We start from the raw sequence: 12,868 nt of genomic DNA on the forward strand, positions 1-12,868 counted from the left end.
TTCTCTTCATCATTCACGCTTCTCCGTCTTGACGACGATGCGGAGAAATTAATCACGATCTTTTCCCGATACAACAATTGTTACTTCAATTTCTTTGCTGTTCTTTTCTTTTCTTTTCTTTTCCTCGTTATATCATTATTATTATTAAATTTAACACTTATCGTTCCAGCATATTTGTTACTATTATTATTCGTTAATCTCGTTGTTCTTCTTACTCGTGTTTGAATCATTTCTCATTATTGTATATTATTTCTCGATCGTGTTGGTAGCGTTGATATCGTTGTCGTTGTTGTTTTTATTATTATTGTACCGCGGAAATTAAGTAAGTGCGAATCGATCAGCTTACGCTGGGAAAAAGTCTGAAAGTTAGAAGATACAAGCAATAATTAGGATACACACACAGGTTCACCTACAGGTATAATATTTTGCAGTATCACAATTGTAGGGATAAGTAAGTGGAGCTGAAAAGAAGAGGGACGAACAGTTATTACCGAACGTTATAGTTATTTACAATTTATAATGTTACCATTATATTTATGTATAATGTAGGACTATTAGAATATGTATAATACGTAAATATTATACATAATATAATTACTATGTATGTGTGTTTAATACTGCAGTTCGTTATTATTTTATTGTTTTAAAGTTAAACATTCTTCGTTTAAAGTATTATTATTATTTTTTTCCTATTTTTTTTTTTTTTTTTTGTCACTCCTTCTTTCTACATTTTCTCTTATTTTTCTTCACTAAGGCAATTTGTTATGTGTACAAATCGACGAACATGGTCGAGGAACTTTTTTTTATTATACTGCAGGGGCTGATTTGCGCGATTTTCAATTTCATTAAACGAATTTCTATTACATCAGTAAACACGAATAATATAGTACAACCATCGCCGAAATTATTCATATTATTTTTATTATTATTCCAGATTTTTCTTGGCTTTTATGTAATAATTACGAGGAATGATAAACATTTTTTATATTTATTTTCGTATCAAGTGGTAAATTGATAAAGTAGGCGTTGTACCGATTGTTTTAGTATGGAACATGAGAATAATAATTGTAATAAAAGTAATTATCATCGTTTATTATAAATATCCCTAAAAACATCACAAGCAAAATGGCCAGGAATTTCTCTTTGGATTGACTAGTTTTTTTTTCCTTCCTTTTTTGGTCGTATTGTTTTCGGATTTTTCTCACGAGATTTTCTCGCCTCTGATACATTACATAACAGATTTTTGAGCTTGAGTGATTATACGTAATGTGAAAAACTTTCCAACATACGAAAGAAGAACATAATTAACCCCTTTCATTTCTCACTTTGGAATACGAAAACAAAATTTTCTCTTTTTGGTTGGGCGTAATAACTTTCTGTCGTACATCTCTTCTCCGTTGAAAGAAATAATCAATTTTACAACAATACCGTTGTATTCGTAGATAAATATATTGCGAAATGTAAAAGTTGCCACACCGAAGCAGCGAAAATAATACAAAGGAAACAATAGCGGTAAAACTGAAATTTTCTATAACGCAATAAAACGACAAACCAATCTAACAATAATTCTTGTTGACACTCTTTGGTATTGGTATTGTAATTGTAATTGTAATTGTAAAGCTCATCGCTAATTATTGCTACGTATGCATATTCGAAAACGATATATCAACTGATAATTTATACCGTTGTATATTATACCTATAAATTATACTTGTATGTGTGTATAATATATATTTGTGTATATATCTATATAATTATTATTAATTTCACTCGCACGTGGCAGATGCGATCGGGATCGTTGTATATCGGGTCGTCGTTGTATTTTCAGAATAATGATATTGATAACTGTAATAATAATGATGATAATAACATCAATAATTACAAATAATAATAACAATGACATTGACAATTACAGTGAAAATAAAAATTAAAACTACAATAATGGCAACGATGACAATGATGACATCGATGTCGTTGATGGCCTTGATGATAATGATAAGAAATACTGGATGTTAACGAGGAATCATCAAATGTCTAGATATAACGTGGAATATTGTACAACTTTTCGCATGTCTGTATTAACGGTGAAACTTCATCGCAATATATACGGATATATTATAATATCAAATACGCGTGTGTTATCGTTATTTTTTCTTCTATATTTGATATTTAAATAGTTTTATCTAAGTGTATATATATCTATGTATAATTTATATAATTATGCGCGAGCGAAATTCAGGGAAAAATATTGCTTAATATATATTGCTCTAGTAGGATTATTATTATTATTATTATTATTAATATTATGATTAATATTGTTATTATTGTTATTATTATTATTGTTGTTGTTGTTGTTGTTGTTGTTGTTATTATTATTATTAAGACTTTAAGATGATATATTAATCATTCGGCAATATCATATTATCATCGTCTATATTAATTTACACAGCTAACATTCGCGTTGGATGATTTATATCTTAATTAAGTTTGCATGTTTACCTAACGCGTAACTTATAATAATCTCACGTAACGCAAAAGATTATTGACATGGATTTTTCGTTCACGTTTTCCTTTCGTATTTCACTGCTCGCATGATTTTTGTTATTTATCGGTAAGCGTTGGAAAATTTAAAGGCTCGAAGTGTTCGGGCCCTCAGGAAACCAGTAACAAAAAGAATTGTGGAACGAATTCGATAAAAATCGAGTGAGAATGATGATTTTCGAGTGTCAGAAAAATCGCGTCTTTCGATAATGTCAACAAATTGGGTTATATTTCTTCGTGTTCTCTGTTTTTTTTTTTTTTTTTTGTCATGATATCAAATCATAAGACGTTCGGGAGAAAGTGTCAAATTTTCCAAAGGTTTGCCCAACTTACTGTTACAAATACAATATAATAATAGTGTCGATTCGTTGCACAACGCGAAATTGTTAATTTTTCGATGTTTCTCGCTTTTATTTATAATCTTTATTTATTTCGTTTTATTTTTTCCATTCAACAACGCATTATTTACGTGAAAACGTGTCCGTGTAAACGTGTGGATATATTATGCTCCTCTTTTCTTACTTTTCCGTAGAAAAACTCAATATGCGATTTTTTCATATCTGCGGTCTACGCGTTAAATTATAATTCGTTGTGTCGAAACATTGCTTTGACTCTGACTGTATATATTCGTCGTCATTTCCTTATTACTCTTTTTTTTTTTTTTTTTATGTATATTTTAATATTTTAATTTAATTTATTTTTTTCTCATTCTCCCTTCCTTCCTTTCAAGTAATCGATTATTTAATTATATCTTTATCGTCATTAAATTATCAGTATTATTCACTTCTTTATATTGCTTCTAGAAAATATGTGTATACACAGCAATACGTGTATTGCATACATATGGATCGTTAATATTAAATATACATACGCGGATAATACATACTGAAATTCTCGCATCTAAGGATATACATGTATACGTATACACGCACACTCTATGTATAATATTTTGCACATACATATACATCTATACCATACAATGTCGTATGTACGATGCTCGATGTATGTAATGTAATTTAGATTTAGGCGCAGCTAATTGTTCTCATTATAATTAATAATAATAATAATAAACATGTACGCATGTATAATAATTATCAACCAACGTGACCTAGGTAATTTAGACGCGAACTGGTTTTTTCTTTATATTTATTTACTTTTTTTTCCTCAACTTGTTTTCTCCATCGTACGATGAATTGTACGCATGTAATACTATACATATACGTGTATATATATAATCGACTAGAGTGAGACTAGATGCAGCGTGTGGACGTCACTGTTCCGGTATTTTTTGTTTTTTTTTTTTGTTTTTTTTTTTTTTTTGTTTTTGTTTTTGTTCTTTTCGTTTTCTTTTTCGAAATTTTTTTTGCCTTTTTATTTTCATTCATCTACCATTTTGCAGTTTATTTATTTCATTTCCTAACGATCTCGCTTAAAACTTACTGGACGTTTCATAATTAATGTTATTATAATATATAATATACTATTTATATATATTATATATACCTGGATATATATGTATATATATAATATAATATAATATTTATCTACTGGCACTTTTCTACTTACATTCTACTGTTTAACGTTTTAATTAATTTCTTTCTAATTCTTCATCGCGATTTCTACTTCCGTTACACGTTCATTATTTTCAATTATATCCCATCCGTTCGTTGTTTCCCACCAGCGGTGTGATATCTCACCGGCTAATTGTTACGCGCATAGCGGGAAAGAAAATGTTACACGAAATTATAAATAATTAAATAGCTAATTCGCAAGGTGCGGTCGATTTTCATTTCAGACGAGTCTGCGACTCTTCTGTAACACCTGCGGCATAAGCGTCGAGGTGAATCGTTAAATCTCCAATTAAACGTGGTTCAAAAATAGCCAACGATCATTATGCGATAACGTTGATAACGATACCTGATACGCTCTTCGAAGAGAGGAGAAAAACAAAAACGAAGAATAATTACAACAAAGTTGAGAATATAAATTTGGCGTCTACGCCGCTACAACCTGTTTCCGGATGCCGGAGGAGCGGCGTCCTCGTCTCTGAGACAGGCGGACTCGAGGTGCTTGTTGAGGTACGACTTGAGGGCGAAGGTCTTGCGGCACCTCGAGCACTCGTAGTTCTTGTCCGAGGAGTGGGTCTGCATGTGGGCCCTGAGGTTCGACCTGTCGGCGAAGGCCTTGCCGCAGTGAGCGCATCCGTAGGGTTTCTCGCCCGTGTGACTGCGCAGGTGTCCCTGGAGCAGCCAGGGCCTGGAGAACATTTTCCCGCACACGCCGCAGCTGTGGGCGAGCTTGTGGGTGAGGACGTGCATCGCGAGTGCCGGCATGCTGACGTAGGCCTTCCCGCAGTGGATGCACTTCTTTGCCGACTGAGAGTCGAGGCTGCGGTGGGTCTGCTTGTGCCTCGAGAGGTTCGAGGAGGTCGCGTACTGCTTGCCGCACTCCGTGCACGTGTACTTCGGGCGGTCCGGTTGCGTCGCCTCCTTTTCCGGCACCGCCGCGTTCTGCACCGTCCGCTTCTTCGACCTCCCGTCCGACACGAAGAAGGCCTCGTAGGTGTAGGCGACCGTCTTGTTCTCCGCGATCGCCGGCGACTGTGGCTCCTGACGCGCCCCCCCTACTCCTGCCGCGTCCCCCGGGGACGGCGAAGCGAGGACTGGAAGCGTCGGGGGCGCCGCGACGGCGGCGACGTCCGGCTGCGTCAAGGTATGGACGAAGACGGAGTGGCTGGGTGCGGCGGGCGAGGCGCTCAGGTCGAGGATCGCCTGGGCGGCGGAAAGGTCCTCTTCCGCCGGCGTTCGGATCTCCGCAGGCTGCTGCTGCTGCAACGCCGACTGCAGGCTGTACGGTCTGTAGATGTCCTTCTTCTTAGGCGGCAGCGAGAGTGCGACTCCGGTGCTCGTGAAGCACATCGCCAGGCTCTTACGCGGCGGAACGACCGCCGGAAATCCACCACCTCCTCCGGAACTTGGTACCACGGCATCTGGACTCTCCGCTCGAGGCGACGACGGCTCGATCCCCTGAAGTTCTGCGGCCGAACGCAGCGTCGCGTACTTCGGAGGCTCCTCGTGCCCGATCCATGTCTCCGGGGTGTAACCTGTGGAAGGAGAAGGTGTGTGAAGGGGTCTCATTGGGTACCCTCGTCATAGGGAGGTATCGCTTCGGTGCTTTCGGAGCTCAAAATCAGCCGTCGAGTTGCGGGAGCGGAATCGCGATTGAGGTAAAAACGAGAAAGGGCGTATCTCGATCTGTATCTTCTGAACCTATATCCAGAGTAGCGATACGGGGAAAAGGGTTTGTGTCTCGGCTAAACGCAAGCGAAATATCGCTAACCAAATCTGTGTTATGAGGAAACGGATTTGTGTCGGTAACTGAATGTATTCGGTTACCGGTACTTCGCTTACAATTAGCCAAGACACAAATCCTTTTCCCCGTATTCCTACTCCGATTAATTCACTTAATCGATAAAGTAACAATATGATCCATTGGTCGATAAAGTCAGTCAATCAGAGTAGAGATATGGGTAAAAGGGTTCGTGTCTTGGTTAATTGTAGGTAAAGTGTCGGTAACCTAATCTGTACTCGGAACTGTCCTTGCTTTGTTCCTATATTCGTTAGTCGCGGAAGACCGTGCACAGCTTCTTACGATCATACCTGCCTTCTAATAGTTTAAAAATGAGAATGTAGCGAAATTTTTAAAAAACTGATGACAACTGGCACCAAAATGACGGACACTAAGAGGCTTGGCGGGAAAAATCATCTTGAGTCGTCGACGTCGCGGCCTGTTGGACGAAAGCCACCGACTTCCTGCAGAGTTCTGCCCTCGGATAATCAATAAACTGCACCTCGAGACGAATCGCTATCGTCAGCTTACACGATTCTACAGGTTGAATCCCCGCTCTGTGTGTACCTTACATTATACCTGTGTGTAGGTATGATAGATAGTACGTACCTACCTATACACGAAATAACTGCGCCATTCTATTGTCGCGAAGTAGACTAATCGATCTGAAACATCAGTGTCCTTGCGCGGTATTCTAAGGAGGAAGAAGAATGACGAGAGAAGATATTTTGCAAAACTCACCGAGCGCGTATGAATTATTACGGTCACGAAAGGAGTTGAGAATTAAACGACATTAGAGTGTAGCCTGGGCGAGCTCATCAGTTCGCAAAGTTGCGATATGATTTAACGGCGCGCATGAAAAACAATCGCCAAACCGTCGACGAGTTGGTCACAAGGGAATTGCAAATCAATTTTCACCCTGGAGTAGACCGCATCTATAACTCTATTTACGTAACTCGCCGCCAATGACCGCGATTTAGATTGATTGTTTAATTTCGCCGCAGGCAGTTTGGGTTTCACTATATCGTGAATATCGCGTGATGTCTAAATCCGTTACTTGCGGGGGAAAACAAAACTATAAAAAGAGAGGAAGAGTGAAAGAGAGAGAGAGAGAGAGAGAGAGAGAGAGAGAGAGAGAAAGTGGCGGTATTGAGGGAAAGAAATAATTCTAGAAGAAAAATAGAAGCGCAAAAGAAAGAAAGAATGAAAAACGTCGAATTATATTACTTATACATGCACGTAGTTGTGTGTCTATATGGGTATACCTATATACTCGTCTATATTCACACATATGACGGAATTGAAAATTATAACCGCGACCCACGGATGAATTATCATTAGGATTGGAAGTGGGGTGGAGGTCGGTTAATAAATCGAGGAAAATTCGGTCGACCATCGTCGTTAGCTCGAGAAATTTCAGCACTCTCATCTCCCACGTCTGTTATATTTCGATAAGATCTGCAGCGGCGAAATCGTTTCGGAATTTAATCATGCTCGAGCTTTCGGTTGGTGTATCTGTATAAAGTATATGATAGTAATGATACTGCAGGCACCCTTCCCCGAACGCTTACCCTGCTTTTCACTTCAGTCTTCTATAAATCACCCCAGGCATACAGCATGTAGCTATCCAACCCCTCTTTCCGCGCCTCTCTCCTGAAGAATTATTATCCCCCGGTGAAATCAATTCGCGATTAAATCTCTCGCAAGGGGGAAAGGAAAAGATTTTGTTTTTAGATTAAACGAAAATTTCGGTTCGTTCATTTCCACGATATGGTCGTTAATCTTCTCCCTGCTATTGCTTCCGTGCATAATTTATCTCGGTGAAAAATTTCATTCATCTGAATAGTAGGAGAAATTCGAATTTTCGACAAGTACACGCATATTTGCCTACATCTGTTTCAACCACATAGACGTTATAGGGGGGCGTCGCTTTGGTGCTTTCGGAGCTCCAAATCAGCCGTCGAGTTGCAGGAGTGAAATTGCGTTCGAGGTAAAAATAAGAAAGGGGGCATCTTCATTTGTACCTTTTGGATACAGATTCGGTTACCGACACTTTGCTTACAATTAGCCAAGATACAAACCCTTTTTCCCATATCCCTATTCTGATTGACTGACTCAATCGATCCTCAGATCATTTCGGAGATCTACCTTACCGGCAATTTGCCCTTCCTTACCGTAGTTTCAACCCTCATCGAGCAAGATCGAGGGATATTTTCCAACAGGGTTTTGAACTATGGTAAGGCAGGGCAAACTGCTGTTAAGGTAGAGCATCCGAATAGTAGGAGAAATTCGTATTTTCGACAAGTACACATATATATTATTTGCTTCAATCTGTTTCATCTGCATTGAAAAAAACCGGACCACGCACTTTGCCGAGTTCAGCCAACGAGGACATTTGGACCTTCTGACCTTTGGGGATATTTTCTAATGTCACGAAGCTACGCCGCAAGCTCGCGTTACGCAGTCGGGGGTGAATTAGTACATCTGAAATGAGGTAATTCTAACGGTTGAAAGAATTGCTCCCCTCGCTGACTGCTATTAAACCCTCCCTTACACACTGCTGGTTGTACAGACAGGTGTGCGTACCAGCGGTAAACGTATATAGCTATAGCTACAGGTGTTTATTGGCTAAAGAATTCAAACGGTGAACCAATTACAGCTTATAGCTATTTGCCACCGATCGATATACAAGAGGTACAAAAATATTCAAGCTACAATCTGTGCGTAAGGTTTTCAAGACGAAAAAGGAGCGTTACGAAGACAAAATCTTTGTTTTATATCCAACCAAATTCTACAGCTGATAACAATTATTGGCAATCTCAGTTTAGTTTTAACGAAATTGCTGAGTAACGGATCGATACTTTTTGTTAATCTGATTACAAGATCATCGCACATTGAGTATATGTATTGAATTTATAACATATTCTTATACTACGACAATTTTGTTATTCATGCCCCAGTAAAAATTACTATAAAATTACAAGCAAAAGCTCGATTCTTTTTCTTACTTCAAATCGTTTTCAAATGGTTAATGGAATGCGGGGTTGAATTCCGAATTTGAAAAGTTCCAAAGCGTTAAATTCCGAATTTTTGGGTAGCGAAACTTATAGTAAAGAAATCTGACGAAATAAGAAAATTTCGAATAGTTCGAAATCGGACGCTCCAAGTTCCGAGAGGTCGAAGTTCCGAAAGTGCAAAAATGAGAAAGTTTAACAATCCGTAACATCGAAATTCTGCTTGATCCAAGATTTTCAGTTCCGTGAATTTCCGGCTTAGTGAAATTTCAAAACTTTGATCTTTCTTTGTTTTAGATTTTCGATATTCTCAAGTTCAGAATCCTGGTCGTTCTTATCTTCGGTTTATTTGAGTTTTTAAACCCACTCTGTGAGTAAACTACGCTGTGAGAGTATATTTCAATTTTCAAAATTTTTCTCTATCGGAACTTTACTGTTCGTAACTTTAATTTTGGAAATCTTGCATTTCGAAACTTTAAGCCGTCGGCTTTTGAACCATTCGAAACTTTGTTGTTTCGTAACAGTTTGATTCCCGTACTTGAAGTTTCTCCGCCAAATAATTCGGACTTGGCCGCTTCCGAAACTTTTCAGATTCGGAACTTTAACCCCGCCTCAATCAACGCACGATATAACGGTTACAACAATTAGAAACCCGCTCGCGAATATCGTCATATAGGGTTGGGGTTCAAGACTTGAAGGCGCGGGCGTGTCCGAGTCGAAGGATATCGCAATATTCCCCTTTCCCAAAAACCGAAAACAAGATTCGGGGGTGGATGGTTGATGGGAGGGAGGGAGGGAGGATGTGGGTGACACACCCGAGACACGCACGCGACTGCAGCAGGGCGATTATTCCCCGTTTCCCTTCAAGAAGTCTAATGAATTCAACATTTATGAATATTTAAAACCCATGATTCACCATTCTTGTATAAACTGCATAACAATTATTCGAGCGCAGCTTTATAACTCTAACGCGCGACAGCTGTCGTTCAGTTGCACGGTATGCGTGCGTGTACGCGTCTCTGTAAGGCACACCATACATTGTTTCCCAGCGTCCGAACGACCGTTGCGTGTACGTGCATGAAAATTGAAAAACATACGTCTATACGTACACACATTGAGGCATCGAGCCTGGGGACGCGTGACACGTGTTGGGTTCATACGGAACGCACCCAACTAACACGCGGTTTCGCATTGAAAGACAGCTGCTAGACAAGTCGGTTGCGGTGCAGAGTGGATATCGTGACGATGCAGGAGGCAACGCGATTTGGGGGAAGGAAATTTATCTTACAATTACAATACTACACTAACCATGCTCGATACCGTCATCCTTCGACGTTCTATGATTATTTAAAGATAAAACCGTACTGCAGTCACGAAATCAACATGGCCGCCGCGTTCACTGCTGGGTTGCTGCTTCGCTTCATCGAGTCATCAAACCTTGTACTATTTAACGTGTCTCACAATCAGCGGAAACGAAATAACGGCAAGAAAATTTCTATAGAGACGATTTTACTACCCGTGGGGATGGTTTGTAACATAGGAATGATCAAAATCGATCGATTATTCATTAAATCAATTATTTTTTTGAAACTCGATTATTTTTTATCACAAACGGTTTTTGTTTTTTACTCCCGTGAACGACGCAATACAATATCAATTTATGCGATTAAAGTATCAAATATAATAAGCGAAGGTGAAAGGTAAATGGACATTTTCACCTGATATTGAAAAATATTTGGAATGAAACTGTGAATTATTAAGAAACTTTATGCAGCGTGTAAAAAAAATACGAAACAATCGATTAATCGATTGATTTTTATCGCTTCAATCGAGTCGTGTTCGATTATTTTTAGCTTATTGACCATCGTTATTAACTTCGACTGATCCCAAAGATTACCTAATCATGTTTCTAAGAATATCTGTTGCATACAACGTCATTTAGTGTACGCACGTCCTATATAGGTATATCGTACACGTATACATATAGAGAGACAGTTTGATCGCTGGAAGATGGCTGCTGAACAGTTGTTTTAAAAATGGCGCGCGGTTTAAAAACTCGTGTATGCCGAAGGCAAAGCGGATTGGATTTGTCGACGAATAAGTCCATGCAGAGGGATGAGGAATTAATATACCTTCGAGTACGCCAGCGGCCTCAGATTTATTTTAAATTTACGGTGCTACCCGCTCCCGACACTGCGGATATAAATGCGGCTTCGGGCCCGAGGGATGGACGAGTTCGGTGAGAGCGACTAGGAGGGGTGGACCGTCAAGGTACGTTGTACACACGACGGCTAATTGTCTGCATATCGATTTCGGTACTTCCTGTATCGATTGAGAGGTAGAAGTAATAAAAAAAGAAGAAGACGAAGAACCGAGGCAGCTAAGGGGTAGATGTGTCTAGGCGTGCATGTCATCAACACGAGGGGGAAAAAATCAATAGAGTCGAACGCGAGCCTGCCGAGAACGAGGAGCTTGCATGTAACCAGGTTGCAGGCCGAGTGTCGTGCAGCAGCCACTCGATCCCGATGTATGTATTATTGTTGCTTAGCACGTCTCGAAGATCCTCGTTCGTCGTTCGCCGATGATTTTATGTCGTAGCAGGACCAAGGACTGGGTTAAAACGTTGCGCGTTGTACAAACTTACGTACTACTTTAACGAAACATGCGCCGTGTTCGTGGAGAATTAGGGGAGGGGGTGAGGCGAGGGGGGTTTACCCGACACCTGGTGCCGCATGCACGTTTCGCTCCGCAACAGGAAGCGCGATTAAAAAAACGGCGTCGATCAAACGATCGTGGATCATCGGTGAGGAGAAAGTGGATTTATTTAGAGAGACTATAGGAATAATATCGACAAGCGGCGATCGTAGAAGATAAAGGACAGGGTGCGGCCTTGGCGAGGAATCGAAATGGGGATGATGTGCGACTGACTCTACTCACCGTGGTAGTAAAGCGCCCCGGAAGCGTTCAAAGGCGGCGGACTCGGCGCCGTTGCTCCAGCGGTGGGGCTGTGGGGACCCCAGCAAGTCTGGGGTGGCGTCCTGCCGTCGGCATCGCCGACGACGTCGATCTCCTCGTCCTCGGCCTCGGATCTAACGGGGTTGATCCGTTTCTGGTTGACCTCCGACGGCTGGGCTCCGTCGTCCTCCCGGTGACGATGAGGAGGCTGCGGCTCGTCGTCGACGGTCTCAAAGTCGTCCTCCCGGTCGGGCCAGGGGTAGGCCTTCCACTTCTTGGCCATGAGACACCGCGGCATCTTCTCGCCAGGATCGGGCAATCGACGTACGCCGGCGTCGTCGCCTGCGTTTTGCACGGTATGTAAGTTTCCTCAGTCCTTGTGTCGTGGCCGGTTTCGGTGGCGGGCCGCGGGAGCTCGTCATCGGCTCAGCGAGGACTATCCTGGAGCAGCACCTGCACCGCCACCAGGAGAGGCATTCCAGTCACTGCGCGGCGGTAAAACGCGATACGTTTCCTTCCCTTTATATAATTCTCCGTCAGGATCACCCGGGGCGCAGGGCTGCCGACTAACACCCGAGCATCAAAAACTCCGCGTCGTTTCCCCGCGACGCCTATATCACGAGCCACTCTCAACCAGCACACGGCCGTGTGGTGCCACCCCACTGTTGCAGTACGACTCGCCTGCCCACGGGGGCGAGTTCGCCCCCCCCCCCCTCCCGCCGCCCCCACCCCCTCTTCTCCTTTGACGGAGAACCGCGCCTGCGCCCCGGGTAGTCATCGACCCGGCCTGGCGGCGGCAACACCTGGTTTCGCCCCACGTGCCACGCAACCCCCCCCCCCCCCCCCCCCTCCAACCCTCCGAACCCTCTGACGGCACACGCGCGCGTTCGCACACCCGGTTATATATCGAGGGGGGCCGGGGGGGAGGGGGGTGTACGTTGTCGGGAGTGTGCAGAAGCGCGGAGAGTTGTTGCCTCGATGTAGCCTGGCTGTCTGCCTTGCCTCACTGC

The 12,868-nt window shown here is 41.8% G+C and overlaps 1 protein-coding gene across 1 annotated transcript in view; it reads right to left on the bottom strand.

Annotated features, from left to right (window-relative positions):
• LOC124175345 (solute carrier family 26 member 10-like) overlaps positions 1-12,514 on the bottom strand; it is a 33,612-nt gene extending 21,098 nt beyond the window's left edge. The window contains exon 1 of the mRNA XM_046555491.1: positions 11,841-12,514. Within this exon, the coding sequence (XP_046411447.1) occupies positions 11,841-12,156 (316 nt within the window). The 5' untranslated portion in view covers positions 12,157-12,514. The remainder of the gene's footprint in view (positions 1-11,840) is intronic.
• Positions 12,515-12,868: the final 354 nt, after the last annotated feature.

Source organism: Neodiprion fabricii, chromosome 2, assembly GCF_021155785.1.
Source record: "Neodiprion fabricii isolate iyNeoFabr1 chromosome 2, iyNeoFabr1.1, whole genome shotgun sequence".
Lineage (NCBI taxonomy): Eukaryota > Metazoa > Arthropoda > Insecta > Hymenoptera > Diprionidae > Neodiprion > Neodiprion fabricii.